Consider the following 19,810-nt stretch of genomic DNA (forward strand, 5'->3'; position numbering starts at 1 on the left):
ACGGTGTTCCCGCTCTCCACGAGGTTTAAAAAAACATGCTTGTGAACAATGCGACATAAGCGGGCGAAATCAGACACAAAGATCCTGTCGTCGAACCGTTTTCCTTCGACATCTCCTTGGTAACACATATCATGTTGTTAGTAAATGATAACCCTAGCGTCGTAGGTTTTCTCAAAAATGGACTCTCCTGAAGATAATCGCATTCCTCCCTCGACGACATCGTCATCATCTCCTACTGTCCAAGTGAGTTTCTGTTTTCCACAGTCTCGTACTCGGTGATTTCACTTCATTGATAGACTAGATTTCTTGTTATGTTCTCTCTTGGAGCTTACTTTTGGTTTCTTGGTTGTGTTTGATTGCGGCTCTGATCAGATCAGCTTTATATGTGGTGGGTGGCTGAGAAAACAGGGGAAAGAAATGAAAATGAATCGAAAGTTTTGGGGTTTCTTGGGGGAAATAAGTCGATTTATAGTGTTAGGAACGTAGGAAGAAATGGAAATTGCTACAAGATTGATGAATTTTTTGTACTAACTCATTGAATTCAGTGGTTTTGTTTCTTTCGATTGTAGGAATCCCCTTTCTTCAATTACCTCAGAAATCTCTCTCCTATAAGGTCCGGAAAGACAGCAAGATATGTACAAGGATTTACACAAACAAACTTCACTGTCCCTCCGCCGCCGGTGTTCACATCACCCCGTGTAGATCTTCAGCGAGAGACAAGTTTCAGGTTTGAGAAATTGTTGTAATTTTATATTCAAGTCCATAAAATCGATATCTGTCAACTGAAGCGTTTGATATTGACAGAGAAGAAACAGACGCAGCAGGTCCTGATATTTACGGACAAGGCGATACCCATCTGAAGCCTGAGCCGATTCATTGCTTTCAAAAGGAAGACCAGCCTTGCAGTCCTTCAGGGTGCATTGATGAATACCTGGCTGATCCTGTGGATATGGAGGACACTACGAAATCATCTGATCTCTGTGCACAGACAAGAAATGATGTTCCCATGATCTTTGAGAACAGGTTGAGTACCCATGGAGATACCATCGACAAAGACGATGATCATGTCGATTCTCATATGTTTCAAGGCTCTTTCGCCGGAGCACAGGATCATGAGAAATTTGAGCCTCAGGTGAATAAACGATCATAGTTTCGTTACCCACATATCTAAATTGGTTTATTATTGTAAATTCCTCGGAATATTTGTCTTGCAGGCTACAGATGGTCAAGATAACAAAGTTGGTGATAGTTACCAGTCAATTCCTCAAACTCTACAGAGCGTCAAGACACATAAAGACTTTGGTGAGGATTCAAGGTTAGCATTGAAACAATCAGCTAAGGTAAAAATTATTGTCTGTGCATTATCATAATCCTTCGATGTTGTATGGTCTGTGCATATGGTCTCAATGTGATGTTATGGATTAAGTCAACAGTTTATTCACTGTTTGGTTTAATTCTATTCTTTAATTTTTGGAGATTCAATTGAATTTTATATATATATATATTTGTTTTGGCTAAAAAATTCAATTTTAATACTTTAATTTTTTGTGAAATTGGTTAATTCTAAATTTGAAATGGATTTCACATAACTTGTATAATTTTTTAGATTAAAATGCTCACATCAAAACTTTTCTCTTAATTATCATATTCTTATTTTTATTAATTAAATAACTTACTAAATCTAATAATTAATTGAAAATATATTTATTTTGTTTCAGCTTTTTATAAATTTTTTGTGGATGACGAAAAATTATATTTATATTCTAAATTTTATTTCTTAAATGATAAAATTAAAACTCTAAGGTTAGTTCAATAAAATTGAATTTGAAAAAGATAATAGTAAGTTATAGTATGGTTGTTGTTTTATTTAATTAATAAAATAATTTTTTAAAATAGATTTTTATATTAATCATGTCCTTATTTACATTATTAAATTCAACCATGTTCTTTTTTGTCAACTATATTATTTTACTCTTTAATAATTAAAGGATTGTGATACTTAATTTTTAAATTAAATTCACATATTTTAAATTTTTATAAACAAATTCTGAAATAATAAAATGATTTTTTAATTTAATTTTAACAATATTTAAAAAATTCTTTAAATCTTGAAATTTATAGCATTAATGGTGCATACCTATTGCTGGTGCAACATCCAGAATGGTAACCTCTCAATTTTATTTTATTTTTATTTCTATATATACCAAACATAAATTAGAGTTTCTATCAAGAGAGTAAGTTTTATACTCAACTGAATAGGATGCTGATCAGCATCAACGTGGTATACGGAGACATCTTCAATTTGGTGCCACAATGTCTTGCAAGGATACTGGTAATGAGACTCATGATACTGCCAATTCAACCCTAGCTGAAGGCCTTACAGACTTTGAGAGTTTGGTTTCATATCAAATTGAACCAAGTGGGATCTCCAACAGTTGGCAGGCAGGCACCCATGCTCAGACTGTAAATTTCCTGTTGTCTTCCTGTCCACCTCAGCCTGTTATGTCAGTTGAAAGTTGTGGAAACCATAATGTATCAGCTTGTTTTCCATCTGATTTAGAATTGTCTGCAAGTGGCATCATCAGATTAACCGACTCCATGGGCTCAGATTCAACTGCAACCCAGAAGTTTGTGGGCAAAGTGCATGCACGCGAGGAGAAGCAGATAGCTGTTAGAAATCATAGTTCAGCATCTGTTGCTGGAGAAATTTATGCCCAAGTGGAAGATGATCAGCAGGAGACTCAAGCTGCTAAAGCAGTAGGTTCTGCATCTTATCGTTTAAACAGAATGCAGCCCATGTGTTTGTATTAATTTATCGTTTAAACAGAATGCAGCCCATGTGTTTGTATTAATGTAACATTTTCTGAGCCGCAGATAGTTCCATATGATGGGAGGACCCTTACTCCACAAAACACCAACATGGTCGAAGAGTTATACCAAGCGAGTCCTAAGCGAAATAGGTAAGTAACGTTTCTTTCGGTTCGAACATTTGGAAGGGAAGGTTATTAATTAACTCTGTTTTTTTTTTTTTTTCTCGTGCATCTAGGAAAAGGGCTAAATGCATCAACGAAGGTGAGGGTTGCAAACGTTGCAATTGTAAGAGATCAAAATGCTTGAAACTGTAAGTGAACATTGCCATGCATGAAGCAAATTCTCAGAAGATCCTTCTTATGATTACTATTTGATCAAAATTATATCAACGCGTTTTGAGGTCTATTTGCTGTATCACGGAAATTATCATGGTTTTTTGATATTGGGTATTGCTGTATGACTCAATATTTATGAATAGTGCTCTACAAGAGTGATAACTAATACCTCTAAATTTAGTTGAAGGAAATGTAAAGGATTGTGAATTATCTGATTTGTGCTTACCCCAACATTTTTATGGGATGATTCCCATCATTTTATATTGGCAAACGGTTATAATCTCATGAAGTGTTGAATTTTGCAATTATTTTAGACCACATTGGGAAGCTACTTGGGCAATCTCTTAGGCCTTCCTAAAGAAAAAAGAAAGGAATATTCAGTATAAGCCTATGAAATAGAAACTTTGAAAAATAGCAAATTCAAACTGTCCTGTTATTTTGCAGTTTGTGTTAGCTGTGATTTTTGTCACTATGCAGTTATTGTGAGTGCTTTGCAGCTGGAGTTTATTGTCTGGATAGCTGTGCATGCACAAACTGCTTTAACAGGCCTGAATACGAGGATACAGTTCTTGATACACGACAACAAATTGAAACCCGTAATCCGCTTGCTTTTGCTCCAAAGGTTGTTAAACAGGACACGGACTCTCCAGCAAATATTGTGGTAATCTTTCTTTTTTGAGTTACTCATCTCGTTCTTTAGCCTTGACAAGAATATTACTAGGTCGAGAATAATATAGGAGGAAGGGAACTGGACAACACCCTCATCGGCCAGACACAAAAGAGGATGCAATTGCAAGAAGTCGAAATGTCTTAAGAAATACTGCGAATGTTATCAGGTTTGTCTCAGCATTGCTGGCAATATTGCTGCAAAACTCCTTAAATATTTGTTTTATTTTTTACTTTTTGTCCCCTACTGCTAGGCTTGGCCGGGATCTGGTTCGGACCATGAATCGAACCGATCAAACTCGGGACTGGACCAGTCAACCAATTTGTGTTCTTGAACTGGACCAAAACCTTATATTAGGAGAGTTGATTATGGGGCCCATCCTCTAAACTAGAATTGGAACTGGCAGATTTGAACCGGCGATCTAGTTTGGTTTTTTGGCTTGATTTTGAATTTCTAAAATAAATTATCTAATAAATTTGTGTCACTAAGTTTTTTTTTAAACTTATAAAGAATATTATTTCCATTTACATGTATATTATTTTATTTTTATATTATAAAATGTACACCTTTTATACAATTACTTATTTATTCAATTATCAATTCAATAATGTTTAATATTTATATTTATTTATTTTTTATTTGAATTTATCTAAATTTTTTACTTTTAATTTTTTTTTCCGAACCAAAACCAAATTGATTGTTTAAAATTTGGACTTAATTATAATCGAAACTGTAAAAAATTGTAACAACTTTAAAATCAAACCGGAAAAAACCGAAATCATCATAAAACTGAAACTATTTTTGAATCGTTAAAAATCAGACCAGTTCTAATTCGGTAAATTAGATCAAACCGCTAGTTCCTGCTTGGAACCGGCCTTTGGCCAGGCCTACCTACAGCATTATCATAAATTTCTGATGGATGTGACAAAACACTTCAATATTAATATTATGTCTGATTGCTCTTCTTTAAGATAATAAGGGAAGCAATTGTGCCCTACTTCAGATGTGAGGTAGGGATAACAAAGCAGATATTATAAAGTTTGTGTCTTTTGATCTATTCTGACTCTAAACATTCTGCTCTAAAGGCAAGGGTTGGATGTTCTAGTGGATGTCGATGTGAAGGTTGTAACAATTCTTTTGGCAAAAAGACAGGTGCGAGTTCAATTCTAGCACTTGGTTATTTTATGTTTGATATATTCATATGAATTCCTTTTTTTGCTTAGATTTCCGCCTAAAATCCTTGAGATGTTTGGTTGCTTTTGGCATGCACATTATATGTATAAACTTTTAAGTTTTATCCATTGTTGTTAAAGAGGCCAAAAGGCGCCTGGCGAGGTTGAAGAGGTGAGCGCCTTTACTCGCTTGGCATGAGGCACCAAGCTGGGCAAGGTGTCTCCTCTTTGAAGTGATAGACAAATCTTCCTTTTCATTTTTTTTTAAACATCAAATTCTAGTCCATAGTGTCTATATGGTTCAGAAGATCACTCCTCCTTTTCTCTTCTTCTTCCATTCTCTTCTTCCCTTTCCAAAATGGCACTATAGTGACATATTCTATTTTAAATCACTGCTTATGAATATATAATTGGATATTTATATGTATATGTATGTATAATTGTACGAATGTACATAAGCTATGGCGCCACTTCAAAAAGCCCCTCATCTTGCCTAAGAACATAGGTACTCTGTCGTCTTGGTGCTGTCTCTTGATTAAGGCTATAGGTATTCTGTCGTCTTTTGCCTTAATAACATTGATTTTATTCGCGGATTAGTGAGAAAAATAAAGGCTCTATATTATCTTTTATGGCACTTTAGGGTTGATTGTCAGTGGCCTTGGTCCCTGGATGAAACAATTTAATTTCTTTGATAATTCATAGAGAAATTATTCTTTTCAAGCATCCAAAAACCCAAAATGATAATAACTAGAAGTTGTCACCTCACCTCCTATTAACTTCATTAGGGGGCTATTAATTGCTATATGATATGTTGACGTCTATGTGGCATTCTTTCTTCAATAATCACATATCTTATTTATCTGAGCTCCCAAAAGCATAAGTTTACAATGGAGAACAATTTTTCACATTTGAAATGCTTCTTTTAAATAAATGTGGTATTGTTATGTAATTTTGCCTTATAATTGCAAATCATACTGTGTTGCCTGTTTAACTATTTTCTGCATCTACTCTTTGTTGATTCACTGATGCATAATGTCTGGAAATTCATTTGTGATCTATAACTACAAGCATTCCTTGATAAAGAAAATATGCCGTAGAACCAGAGCAATATTATAAGCATATTCAAGAATTATTTGATGTAAAAACTCAACATTGATGATCAATTGAGAAGCCACTACAGTTGGCCAACTTTCATCAAAATTTGGAAGCACTCATTTGTAATGCAATATCAAAAAATAAAGGCTCTTAATAAAATTTAGGAATCTTGTTTGTTATAGAATTAGGAAATTTAGGGTTTAATTATTTAGGAAGTTTATTATTGTTATTATTTTCGAGTTTAGGTTATCTAATGTTCATAATTAGTTAAAATATCTATTTCCATTTTAATTAGGATTGGGATTTTTATCTATTTCTAATTGTTAGAGTTTCTAGTCTCCTTTTTTTGTAAGCTCTATAAATAGGACTAATTTTCTTTTCTTCTCTTTCCATAGTTTTAGATTAAGATAATTATTTAAGAATAAACTAATGAGAATGAGTTTTTTTTTTTTGGGTCTAGACTATCCAGTATTCGAAATTCATTAGCTCGGTTAATTTAGATTTGTGCCGAACAAACCCACTAAGCGAGCAAAGTCCATACTTAAAGTTCTCTTTTTCTTTGAAGATCTATTTCTTGTTTTTCTTATGTTCTACATTAATTGGTATTTGAGCCCTAAGTTTTCTATCTATGGACTGAACCAGCCATTCCCAAATTTAGCTCGCATATTTTTTTCTCTAATTTTGATGCTTCTACTTCCTTTCTCTTTGCCCTAATCTTACCAATAATTAGCTCACATCAATTCTCATTGCTTGTTGTTGTTGCTGTCATTCGTTCCTTAGTCGCCACTCGTCATTGCTCTCTCGCTGCCACTCGAAGCTTCTCGTTCATAAGTAAAAATAATTTTTACAATTGATAAGGATATTTTTAAAATTATATTTTAATCTATTTTCTTTGACTAGGCTTTTATCATTGACGAACATAATTTTTTATGAAAGGACTTCTAATTTTGACGGAATTAAATTTCAGAAACTAAAGTGTTGGATTCAAAATATATAGGGACAAATCCGTTAATTATACTATATCTCATATTGAAATTGGTAAAGTTTAGAACTTTTCTTTTTCTTTTTTTTGTTTTTACAATTACTCCTTTTGATTACATTAAAATAATAATTTATGGTTCTTACTAGGACGATGATGTAGCATTTTCACTAGATTTGATTATCCAACTTGACATTAGGATATAGATAAATTAAGTGGTTAGTATATGGTATAACAGGTAATTTTTATAATTCGAGGTATATGAGGAATTTTGGAGGAATTTTCAAAGTTTATTGCAATTGTTTTAATATTTAAAGCTTTGGATATTAATTAGAAGCCAAAGAATCTAATTTTCCTAACCAATAGTTACCCATGTTGGTTATTAACACTGTCTCTCAAGTTAGTGCATAAATGTGGAACACATGACTAACTAGCAAATCAAGGTATGATAGGTTTTGTTGTTGAGTCTTTTATTGAACACACAGGTTTCCTCCTATAAGTGTATAGAAACCAAAAGTTGACCTCCTATCATTAGAAGATCATTAGAAGATCCAATGCAATTTGCATTTGTACAGGCTTTTATTTGTAGATGGCCCTGTTTGGAGAAAAGAAAGTTTTTTCTTGGGATGGACTTCAAATATCGCAGAATGCGAAAGACAGTTTGCATGTGAGGTTCATGGAGATCATGCGTAAATTGACTGTCTAAGCAACAACAACAATAATTACTAGAAGACTTGCTACCTACAACAACAATGCAACATCCAAAATGCCATGGCATACTCTAGCTTATCTATATTTTAGTTAGAAATTCGCAAGTTCAAACATAGTGTACATCCGTTAAACATCTCTAATCTAGTTAGAGACCTCTTGTGCTCAAATATTGTTACATATCACCTTAGCATTTCTAACTCAATTGGAAGCTTAATTATAACACACATCAGCTTAGTACCTTGAGTTGGAGACTTTCTAAGTGTAACATACATTAGCTTAACATCACTATTCTTATTAAAGATAAACCAAGTTCAAACATTGACATAGTATGGATATGTATCTTACTATGCTATAACGCCCCAAGAACGTCTTATTTTAGGGGTATTACATTGCTAGTCTACCTTTCCTCGCTATCAGAACTCAAAATTCGACACCCCCCAGTGGCAAGCTCAAAGGGTCCGGTTAGATCCAAGTTAAACCCGACGGAATTCTAGCATATCATTGCCTCTTGGAGCTGTGCCTAATGTCAGCAACCACTCTCCAGCCATTGGAGCTCCTATCTGATGTATCTCCACTTCCTTTTTTATTAGGCCATTGACTCGTTTCTTTAGCCAAGTTGAGCTCAACAAACTCAGTGAGTTATATTGCACTATTCTTGGCCCTTTCTTGTGCCAGACCACCTGCATTGCCACCTGAGCATCTAGTGCTATGTCATCTGCCACATTCTCATTCAATGCTAGGAGTGAGCATTCGGTCAATTCGGTTCTGAACCGAATTGAAATCAAAAAACAGAAATCACTATTTTTTCCAACCAAACCAAACTGAAAGAGTTGAGATAATTGAACCAAACCAAATTTTTTCGATTTGATTCGGTTTAATTTCTGATGAACCGAAATTTAAACAAATTACAAAAATCTAATACAATACAGTAATTTAAAAGATGAACAGAGGAGGAAAATTAGAAAATCATCCATGATCGTATCAGTAAATATTCAACTGCCATTTTGCTCCAAATACATGAAGAGCAAAAAAGGAGAAGAATCCATCTCAATAGTGAACAAACAATAAAATGAAATCTCAATAATGAATGAACAAAACTGACACCCAATTAAAAATCTCAATAAAGATGAAGTTCTCGTTTAAAATGAATAAATCTCAGTGACAAACCTCAAACAAAATGAAATACATCACAATACATGAAACAAGCTAAGTCATCCAGCTATGGAAGCAAACCGAAGCCACTGACGCATCAAATAAAGAAGATTTGGGAGAGTAGCGGAGATCAATGATTAATCGTGAGCATCGATCCTTCCGTCGTGAGGAGAAATGGCAAGGAGCAGTTGTCTTCTTCATGAGGGTTGTCTTTAGATTGTGAGAAGAAATCAAAGAATAAAAAGAAGAGATCGAAGAAGGAAAAGAAAAAATCAAAGAAGGAGAAGAAACAAAGAAGAAAGGCAAGGGAGGCAGGAGGGACTAGAGGCGTGAGGGAGAGAAGAGAGCACAAGGTAGAGGGAGGTGGCTGCATAAACATAAAGTGCGGAGAGATGAGGTTTTGTTAGGTTCTTATATATATGGGCAGTTTGGTTCAGTTTTCTTGTTGATATTTGGTTATTAAACCGAATCAAACTGAAAACCAGAAATTTAAAAAACAATAACCGAACCAAACTGAATAGACCAAATAATCAAACTGATTAATTCGGTTTTGGTTTTAACCGAAAATTGCTCAGCCTTGTTCAATGCCTCATCAACTCTCCAATTTTGCTAAGTTTGAAGTGCTGAATCTATTTTTGATATCAACTTTGGCCTAAAATGACTCCAAACAGCTGAAAATCTGAATTTTCTACTGATGTATGTTTCTTAGGATTTTATACAATGGTATCATCAAATATCCAATTAGAGCAACAACTAATGGATTTTTGAACAAAGCTTATCAACCATCCATCGGTTGATAAGCTTCAATCTCTTCTTTACCAAGTCAAGAATTGCTTGTCAAAAGTGGAACAATTCCCTACAAAATCTATGCAAAGTGCACTTACACCATCTATGAAAGCATTGGCTGCGCAATAACCTCTTAAACATTCTACTATCGATGTTAAAGTAGCAGTTGCTTCCTGCAATTTCTGAAATAACTGGAATAACTGCTCCAAATGCTCCTTTTGATGATGATTAGATGAGAGATGTTTTACAATTGATTGTCTCCTCATTTGAGAATCTGGAAGTTGGCAAATAAGTTTAATCGAACCTATGGGAAAAGGTTTCTGATTCTTAAAATTGTTGCATGAGTTCATTCATGTTTGGTGATGTTGGATCTTGAATGCAATAATATAATAATTGAGATGTTTCAACATTAATGGTATAAGGGATTATCATCCTAAGAGTATGTTTTAATTCATGGAGACTATTATGATTCTTAGAAGAAAGTGAAGATATGTCGCTAGAATTTCTTTCTTCAAGTGAGGATATCTCTCTAAAATTGCTCTTTTTAGCAACATTGAAAAGACGCAATTTGAAAGTTTTGCCTATTGCATGTCAGTTGGGAGAAAGGTACTTGAAAATTGTGCAGACATGGCTCAGCCTTGTAACATGTGAGATCTTTGGATATTTCCTTTGGCAGTTATAGTAAAATTGTTGCATCAATATACCAATCCGGTAGTGTTGAATAAAGAGAGCAGTTCGAGGAGCTTGAGATAAAAAGAACTCAAATATGTGAACGTTAAGCGTTCGCATATTAATGAACCCATTCTAGAGGGACCAGCTAAAGAAGCTGAGCAAGAAAAGTTTGATGAAGATGTGATGGGGAACAAGGATATGAAGCCATGCAGATTTTAATGCAAATCAAACCAAATCAAGTGATTCTTTGTGATTTGACTTTAATTAGGATTGATTTTATAGGTTCAAATATTTTCGTGAATGCAAAGGAAAATTTCAAAATTCTTCATTTCAACCTTGATGCTGTCTTCCAAGGAAACAAAATTGTATATTCTCCAGCACTTCAAAACTTTTTGTTGCGTCTTTTCACCAACTAGGGGTGAATAATGCATGACGGGAAGATAAAAATGCCTAATATGATTTAGAAATTTTGTTTATTGTAGAATTAGGAAATCTAGGGTTTAATTATTTAGGAAGTTTATTATTTAGGTTAATAGGAGTGAGTTATCTTTTTCTTAAAATCTTTGTTTTTTGTTTTGTTTTTTTCTTTCTTTTTCGAAAATAAAAGCTGACCGACTATTTTATAATGATGGAAACTGCAGAATCAATATTCAGAAGACCTGAAAAATGGAGGAATCCATCTCATGAACAACCGGACAATCTCCAGACTCAAGATGATTTTGTCAAGGCAGGGAGAGCTCATCAGATCTCCTCAACATGGGAAGAACTTGTTGATATGAGCCATCTGACTCCAATATCACATTCTCACTCAGCGGCAATGGCAACTTCAGCTTCTCTCAGTATAAGGGACAGTTCAAAAGTTTCTCAACCTCAACCATATCAGGAAAGCACTCTCCAGTCATCTGCTGTTTACCTTCATAGTCACCATTCTCCCATTAGTCCTACACCAAAATTATATGGAAGTAAGATCCTGTCTGATATTAGTTCAGACAACCATCTCTATGACATATTGGAGGATGATACACCTGAGTTACTCAAGAACACTTTGACCCCAACAAAAGCAGTGAAAATTAGTTCACCGAATCAGAAACGGGTGTCTCCTCCACAAAATCGATCACAAGAGGTGAGATCAAGCACTTCGCAGGGGTTGCGAAGTGCGCGCAAATTCGTTTTGCCGGCTGTGCCATCTTTCCCTCCTCTCAGTCCATATAGCAAGTCAAGAGATGGAACCCAAAAACGTAATGGTGATAGTAAAGATGATGATAACAGCTGTCAGTGAGGGGGCATATCAGAAGTTGTGGTATGTGATCATTTCATTATTTATAGTAGCAATGCAATTTTTATGGATTTTGAGCATTTGTTTGAAGGCAATGACCAAGTGGCATGCTGCTTTTCCCAGGACATTCCAAGCAACTACTGAAAAGCTCGGCCATTCCAAGCAACTCCTGAAAAGATCGGCCATTTTCTCCGAGACATCTAAGAGGCATCATTCCTCGATGACGCCGAATTTTGGTCCAATTCTTACGTTTATAGCGTTAAGTTGATTTTGTTGACTGTATAGTTTGCACACGCAATCGCTGGTTGCAAATAAGAGTCGATAGTACTTGGTAAAGCTCTTCTGAGCTTGTGTCTATAGAATGAATGAATTGCTAATATGGGTGGTTTCTCTTCCACCGTCTCCCTCCCTGTTTGGGTTTCTTTACTGGTAGATCGACCCAAGACGCCTTCCCTTTGATAAATGCTTTTAATGTTATCATCATAGGATAACTATGAAAATGCATCCACAATGTTGAGAAGGTAACTACATTTCTGCTCTTCAGAGTAGCAGTGAATTTTTTTTTTTTTTTTTAAAAGAGATTTGAGTTGGCTTTCGTGATAACCTGATGTAATTTGGACTTCTATAGCAAGCAGCCGCCATGACCAGTAGTTTGAGAGTCTTCCCTGCTTCTTTCTGCAGCATTATTGTTTTAACTAATTTGGGTATCAAGAAGGCCCTTACAAGAATTGGGCCACAATCGCTTTCTTTCAGTCATTGCTGAGAGAGAGGATCATTAACCAAACTGGTAGACTGAACATTAGAGTTAAGTAAACAAAATGCTCAACAAGGATAATTGATTACACCCATTACGGCTAATCACTAAATTCTGTAAGCTAAATGAATGACAAACACATTCAGAACTTTATTTTTTATGTCTGGAAAGAGACAAAAACGGAATTAGGAGAGTTAATTCATCTATACCATATACCACCCATTCTATTTACTACCCAATTTTACAAATCCGTTTCTTTCCCTTATCTTGTTACTGCTCCCTGTTGTTCCTCAGCACTAGCTCTTACTAGGAGTTACACACGTGGGACCTCAAGTCCCAGCTTTACTATGAGCCAATTGCGAACCTCATCCATTTCTTTAGGAACTGTGTAATGCCCAAGCCTGTTAGTCATATTAAGATGTAAGATAATTTGCTGTAGTGTTCTACTAGGCACAGTCATTAGTTGAATGCTGGTTATAGATGCTGAATATTTACCCGTCATACGGTTTAAATGTGAGATGCTGAAAGCCAGCTGAATGTAAGGAGTGGAAAGATTTCTCTCCATAGTTGTAGGGGACTACATCATCACCTGCATCAGATTAATAAGATGTTCACATTGAAACTAGAATGGAACTAGTCATATACCATGAACTGCATATAACAGAATTTATTGTTTCACCAAGAAGTGAATTTCTAAACATTCCGTAATACCATGCTATGTTATGGTTATAGGCAAAGTAAAAACTGAGGCAGAATTTACATTGCTCATCCCAGTTCAGTAATGGTCAGATTCTATTATTGATGGTAATGAAAAATGTGATCTGCGATTTTCCTGTATATTACTGTTCTTATAATGTTCCACATCAGCCTGAGGACAGTGCCTCTATGCACTGCCAGTTATTTGGGCAATAATGTTATCCAGGTAGCACATGGAACGAACTTTTCAAACATTTTAAAGATGACATTGGAGAAAGATACATACTTGATCCATGACAAAGTAAAATAGGCAAGGATGCAGCACGCCTTGCAGCGTCATGGGACCCTTCTATTTTGTTCTTTAAGGCCCTGCACAGTGACAAATTCTTAGCTAGCAAATATGGGAATGTTCTCTAAATACAAACTAGCTACTGTTGTTTCTCTTTCTTTTTTCTTTTTTTTTTTTTTTGTATAACATGTGGATGAACTTGGTCCCTTCTCCAGAGATTATGACATAGCACTCTTCTGTTAACATAATATTCACACTTCTTATCGTTGATATGTAATTAGCTAAAGAATAATGCATAAATCATTAGTGAACACCATCAAGAGATACTTTATGGTCATCAAGTAATATTGAATATTTAACATATTTCAAGCATGTATAATAGATCTAGGATGAACATTTTATTTGCGAATGAAATCTCACAATCGCCATACCTTGAACCTGGGAGCCATCCACTTAGTCCAACAACTGCTTGGAGATTGATAGGGTATCGATTGCCATTTCCATATCGTCCCAGTGCAGCACAAGTTGCAGAGTACAGTGCTGTTGCAGCACCCATACTGAAGCCTCCAATACCAACTTTAACTGTTCCAATATATATATATGTATATATATATATATATGTATGTATGAAGTCCCATTAATGTAATCAGTTCACATAGGCAGAGATTTATGTATCACATCTAAGCCAGCAGGGAAAAACATTGTGAGCAAATAAATCATATGTTTACAGAAAGTTAAGCCTTGAAAGTACCATCAGTAGGCTCTGTTGACAGTAAATTTGCAATATGTGCTGCTGAGGCATCTAATCCTTCCCAGTCATCAGGACTATTTTCTGAGATCTCACCCACATCAAACCCTGCATGAATTACACAACTATGTTACGTGATTTCCCATAAGGAAAATAGCAAGGAAAAGTTTACTTTAATCATTAAATATATGAAATTGGATGTGTAATGCATTATAATAGAAGGAAATGAAAACAAGTCTCACATGCAGTGCAAGGAAATCCACCCAGCAGTGCTACAGGACGTGTAGGAGCAGTTGGACAAATCCATTTAATCTGCAGCATAGATTAAACAGTCACAAAAAGTAATTATCGATGAATATGAATAGAAGTATTTCACCATTAATGATGCAGTAGTAACATATAAATTTAAGACCGCGAGCAATATAGCAAACTATTGAATTTGTGCATGCTTACATTTGGAAGAGGAAGGCTTTCCAGAAGCTGGGACCAGCTGCAAACCAACCAGAGAATAGAATGAAAAATATTTCTAGCTATAGCTTATATTTCCTAATTTTTACTCTATCCAAAAAAAATGGGATAGAGTAATATGACAACCAATAAGTAATATTGCAGGCACTCAAAAATGGAAAAAAAAAAAAAAAAAAAAAAAAAAGAGCCAATTCTATCTGGATTTTGGATTTGTAAGCACTGCACCATCACTTTGGGATTCAGATATAAAACATTTCTAGAAATAATCCATAGTTACTTGCATATGTGTAAATGTCCTTCACTAAGCATCTTGTGTGGTTGTTCAGTTGCCAAAGTCAAGTGACTTAGTGATCCCTATTCTAGAATATGGATATACTTGTATTTCCTATTTAATTGTATCCAAACAGAACTTAGCATCCAATGAGATGATAATGGGAAAAGTCTATATATATAATACATGGTGTTACAGTGCTCCCTTTTGAATTTATTAGAATGAGAATTTCATTAAAAGGAGCTCAACATCAAAAATAAGAAGGAAAAACAAGAAGGAAAAGACATCATATGGACCCCTCCAATAAAGATATTGCTCATATGTTGACATTTGCTAAGCCTTTTTACCTTTTTTCTTGTCACTGGAGCAAAAAGTCCACCATTCCAACACAAGAATTTGTACTTAATACAAAAGCAAGAGAATAAACTTGGCAAGTTAGCCTTCATTTGTTTGACAAAAAATATTTAAACTTGGCAACTTAGACCTCATTTGTTTTTAAAAAAATATTTTTCAAAAAAATATCTTTTTCATTTTATGACATTTGGGGTTCTCAAAAAAATTAATTAATAGAAAATGTTGCTGGTCAAATGAAAAATTAACTACTTTTAAGATAAATGACTTCCATTTTTTAAAAAAGGAAGTTATTTTCTAAATTTTGAGAATCTTATTAACACTGCTAAACTTTCTATTTATAAATTTAATAATATCCTTTATTTAAACCAAACATGGAAAAACAAGTTAATTCCTTAGAAAATAATTTTCACGAAAATATTTTTCACATAAAATATTTCCACTTTCACAAATAAACACAGCCTTAATGAACAAATATCACATGGTCATGTTGATATTTAGTTCCACTAACCCAGTTATACTGTTTAGCAACTGAAGTTCACAGAAACACTAATCAACAGCTTGGTTATTAACACCGACATGAATAAATAGACCCAAATATTCCAATAATATAAACTTCAGTTCATTATGAACAACAGATTATGTGAAACAATGTAAATCTTAAGTAATAGGGCCTCACTTCGAAAGTTTCCCTTCAGGAAGAGTTCAGAATCTAAAGGCAGAGCTTTGAATAAACAAGAACAACTACAAAATGAAGGAAAATGATGAAGAAAACCAAATTAGCTGCAATACCTTGAACCATTGTCACCGAGACCATGTAACCAGACAATAGTAGCTTGATGTTTCCCCTTAGGCCTCACCACGTAAGTCCTCCCAAACTCAAAAGTTCTTCTAGCAGTTCTGCTACCTAGAAATTGGAGCAGTAGAATGAATCACTCATCAAATAACGTGAAGTTTGAAGGATTGAAACATAAATAGGCATAAATCTTATGCATCAACCAGAAAAAACAATATTCATTTGAAGAATAGAAGGAATAAAAACTAATTCAATAAGTTGGGTGATTACTGATTAAATTAGGAATCTATGCTATGTTCAAGTTGAAAGGAAGAAAACCCAAGGAAAGATGGTAAGGAACAAACCAGAACCCATAGAAGGATGTTGTTGATAGCTCATTTTGGGGATGCAACAAAACCTCCCACCTATGAACAGGAAACGACTGAAGACCAGCTGCTTGAAGAAAAGCCAGAAAGAGAATATCTATTTATAGCGTGGAGAAGGAATAAAAGAGGTGAATATGCATATCTTTCACTAGTAAATGCAGTGTGCACACCAGCTATATATTAGAGCCTGAAACCACGTAGAAACTGGAAAAGTGGGGAGGCATCCATAAAAAGGAGAGAGTGAAAAAGACAAGGATAAAAAAAAGCAGGAGATCTTTTGAAGACCCCAGAGAATCCTAGCAGAGAACAGCAAAATCATCCGTCCAAGAGCCACACAGCTAGGAGAGAGGGAAGGCTTTGAGATTTGCAACATAGAGAGAATCTATGCTTATGGGCAGTGACTAAAAAATAATAATAAAGCAATCCCAACTATCAACAACAAAAACAATAATCAACGACAGCTCTCAAGAATATTTCTGAAAACTAGAAAGAACAATCCAGGTCCGTAAAAGAAAATATCTTTTCTCAATCATTTGTTTATGAATTTTTCATGATTGACAGGTACCCAATTAACCCTGCAGCTAAAATGTGTTTCAAGCTTCCAATTTATGGCTTGGAACAACTTTAAATTTAAAAATAAAAATTCAGATGTAATAATGCATTAGGGTTTTAGATTTATGGCTTGAAAAAATTTTCATGATTGATAAATAGTGAAATTTTGATAAGTATATACTCTATCCTATGAAAAACAACCACTGACAATATAATTTCATTACAAACTCTCTTCCGCAGTAATTTTAAAGATACAGTTCGAATCAATTAAAATATTAATTTTTATAATATTTAATTAACCACTATTTTATTAATTATTAAAATTGTTAACATTACTGAATAAATTATAATAAGTTAATTTTTATATTTTTAGAAAACATGCCCAAGTTTTTATTAATGTTTAAAGAAAATAATCAAAGTTTTTAACTAATTTCTTCTTTAATAATTTTAATATATAAAATTTCTCTTGCACATATATTTTATTTGACATAAATACATATCTGAACATGTTAGTTTTTTTTTTTTTTTTTTTTTTCTCCTTCCATCCTCTTTCTAGCTTTTCTGCTTGCCACTATATATGTTTGATTGATTAGCCAAGTCCCCACCAATATAAAATTTTGTTTGTTTGTACTCACGAGAGGATAACCCATAATCACATAATCCAAAATTAAGAATCCTTTTAAATGATTATTATGTCACCCTATTATATTATTTTATATATATATATATATTAACCTTTTGTTCTTTAGAGGAAATTAGGAAAATGAGAAATCGAATATAAATTTATCCAACTGAATTACTTGTAAAATCATGTTTAATTTTATAAAATAGTATTTGTTTTTTTTATAAAATAAATTATGTCAATAAAAGGATATATGAAAAGATTAAGGGATTTTTTTTAAAAAAAACTTGCAAAATTTGCAAATTAATCAAGTATGGGAGATTTTTAATGTAGTTTAATTTATTCAACTTGTTAAAAGCTTTAAGACCCATCTTCATCTCACTTCATCCCAATCTAATCTTATATTAGTTAATGAAATGATGGGAGAATCTTTCCATGGGTTGGGTGTCATTTCAATCAAAATCACTGACTATACAAAAAGTTTTAAACCCTAACTTATCATTCTCTTTGTACCTACTACAGTTTGCAATTCAAATTCAGCACAAAACACCAAGAACAGTAAAAATTGGAATATGGGTTTATCAATTTGATTGATTATGATAAATTTGTAATCCAAGGCTAGTGGCAAATTATCCTTTCTTGAGCAATATAAGTTTTGGTATATGCTTATATGGAACCCACCCATCAAGTGTTTCAGGACTATGTGTTGAAATTTCAATGGTCCAGATCTCCCATCATCACATATCACAATGCAGATTGCCTATAGGTTGCAGCCTTATTGCTGCTGCAGCAGGAACTAGTGGGAAAAAAAATATATAATTATATATAAATACTAAAATTGCATCCCATCCAAACCTTGTAAGAAATAAAACCTCTCCCATTATGTACAATGTAATAATTTCTTTCTATTTTCCAATCTTTGTTGATTCTAGTAAGAATAAAAAAAATTTTATAGCTAGACATACACTAATGTCCCATTGAGTTTCTGGCTTTTACCCTTTGGTGTTTTAGCAGATAACAAATAATGCTATCTCTATTACTCAACTAGTTGACTAAACACCTGGAATAACATAGCTGACATGGCGAATCGCAATTGGTTACCGCCTAAATGGTTAATCAATATTTTGATTAGGGCAATTTCCCCTCATTTGTGGGAAAAAAAAGTATGCAACTTTATGTTTTGTCAACCCAATCCTTCCTTGCCCCACAATCAAAATGGGAAGAATCGATCTCAATTACAAAATGGGATTATACTAATCTTGTGGGTTTATAAAACTGTAGAAACAGCAGATGCTGTTGGCACTAGTATAATAATGTTAGATTCATATTAATGGACAAAAAATTCTAAAGTTGGCAATTTCTATAATGAAAATACTAACAATTGTTACTTGAGGCAACAAGTTGGAGCTTTTCAAGTAATTAAATTTATTTAATTTATTTTAAATTCTGTTTTGATTGCTTATAAGCTGGCTTCCAAATGAAATAAATTATAGCTAAGTCTATATAGGAGACATGAAGGTTCTAATTTCAAAATTGTGAATAAAGTGAAATGGCATAATGTTTTGAAGGTAAGAAGCTGGTTCTCACTAAATCTAAATGACTAGACATTTGTGAACCAAAACCAAAATACCATAGGCTTACCTAATGAATTAAACCTTAAGTAAAATATTCAATGAATGTGGATTAAAGAAGTAATTAAAAAAAATTATAGGATAGGTAGGGAAGAATTAGATTAGGTTGGGTGAAAGTGATTTTTATTTTGATTATTTTATAGGGTGGAAAAGATTCTTGAGAGAGAAAAAGGTAACGTTTTTTTTTTTTATCTTTACATACGTATTTATCATAACTTATATAAAAAAATAAATGTGAATAAAAAATAATAATCTAAATATATTTAATAAATTCTCAAATATTTCAATTCCATATTCATAACTTTATTTTTAGTTTTTTATTACAAAGGAAATTGTTTGAATAATTTAAGGAAATGTTAGATGGAAGAATTTTAAATTAAAAAAGAATCTATGGATTATTGAAAACGTTCACAATGTTTCACCTAAATTAGTAAAATATCTTATTTTAATAAAATTATGTATTGTCTCTGGCATGGATCCAAACACTGTAAAGGGAAAGAATAATTAGGTATTTAAAAATGTGATGGGCATATGAATATGATACTGTTGGAATTGATAGATTGGACAACTCATGAAAATTGAATATGGAATTCAAATTCAAGGAGATACAT

At 33.5% G+C, this 19,810-nt stretch overlaps 2 protein-coding genes across 3 annotated transcripts; one reads left to right on the top strand and one right to left on the bottom strand.

The window, feature by feature from the left end:
• Positions 1-39: 39 nt before the first annotated feature.
• On the top strand, positions 40-12,062 carry LOC110612835 (protein tesmin/TSO1-like CXC 3). Of its 2 annotated transcripts, XM_021753654.2 has the most exons (12): positions 40-243; positions 570-727; positions 805-1,132; positions 1,215-1,340; positions 2,260-2,757; positions 2,875-2,960; positions 3,047-3,121; positions 3,624-3,807; positions 3,884-3,982; positions 4,899-4,965; positions 11,022-11,680; positions 11,780-12,062. In XM_021753654.2, the coding sequence occupies exons 1-11, from the start codon at positions 178-180 to the stop codon at positions 11,657-11,659; spliced, it is 2,325 nt and encodes a 774-aa protein (XP_021609346.1). In that variant the 5' UTR covers positions 40-177; the 3' UTR covers positions 11,660-11,680; positions 11,780-12,062. The 2 variants fall into 2 exon arrangements, 1 of the variants encoding a protein (XP_021609346.1); XR_006350555.1 differs by lacking the exon at positions 4,899-4,965.
• A 468-nt stretch (positions 12,063-12,530) lies between these two features.
• On the bottom strand, positions 12,531-17,005 carry LOC110612836 (acyl-protein thioesterase 2). Its single transcript, XM_021753655.2, has 9 exons — positions 16,374-17,005; positions 16,026-16,140; positions 14,597-14,633; positions 14,386-14,455; positions 14,147-14,251; positions 13,827-13,977; positions 13,393-13,475; positions 12,906-12,999; positions 12,531-12,811 (listed from the first exon to the last, which is right to left on the bottom strand). Exons 1-9 carry the CDS (start codon positions 16,405-16,407, stop codon positions 12,724-12,726), a joined length of 777 nt encoding a protein of 258 aa, XP_021609347.1. The 5' UTR covers positions 16,408-17,005; the 3' UTR covers positions 12,531-12,723.
• Positions 17,006-19,810: the final 2,805 nt, after the last annotated feature.

This window comes from Manihot esculenta, chromosome 4 (genome assembly GCF_001659605.2).
Source record: "Manihot esculenta cultivar AM560-2 chromosome 4, M.esculenta_v8, whole genome shotgun sequence".
Taxonomy (NCBI): domain Eukaryota; kingdom Viridiplantae; phylum Streptophyta; class Magnoliopsida; order Malpighiales; family Euphorbiaceae; genus Manihot; species Manihot esculenta.

Coding starts and splice junctions, on each gene's coding strand:
- LOC110612836 (XM_021753655.2), bottom strand. CDS start 16,407: ATGAGCTATCAACAACATCCTTCTATGGGTTCTG. Junction 14,252..14,385: donor TGGATTTCCTTGCACTGCAT/GTGAGACTTGTT, acceptor TAATTCATGCAG/GGTTTGATGTGGGTGAGATC. Junction 12,812..12,905: donor ACATTTAAACCGTATGACGG/GTAAATATTCAG, acceptor TATGACTAACAG/GCTTGGGCATTACACAGTTC.
- LOC110612835 (XM_021753654.2), top strand. CDS start 178: ATGGACTCTCCTGAAGATAATCGCATTCCTCCCTCGACGACATCGTCA. Junction 728..804: donor CAGCGAGAGACAAGTTTCAG/GTTTGAGAAATT, acceptor TGATATTGACAG/AGAAGAAACAGACGCAGCAG. Junction 2,758..2,874: donor AGACTCAAGCTGCTAAAGCA/GTAGGTTCTGCA, acceptor TCTGAGCCGCAG/ATAGTTCCATATGATGGGAG.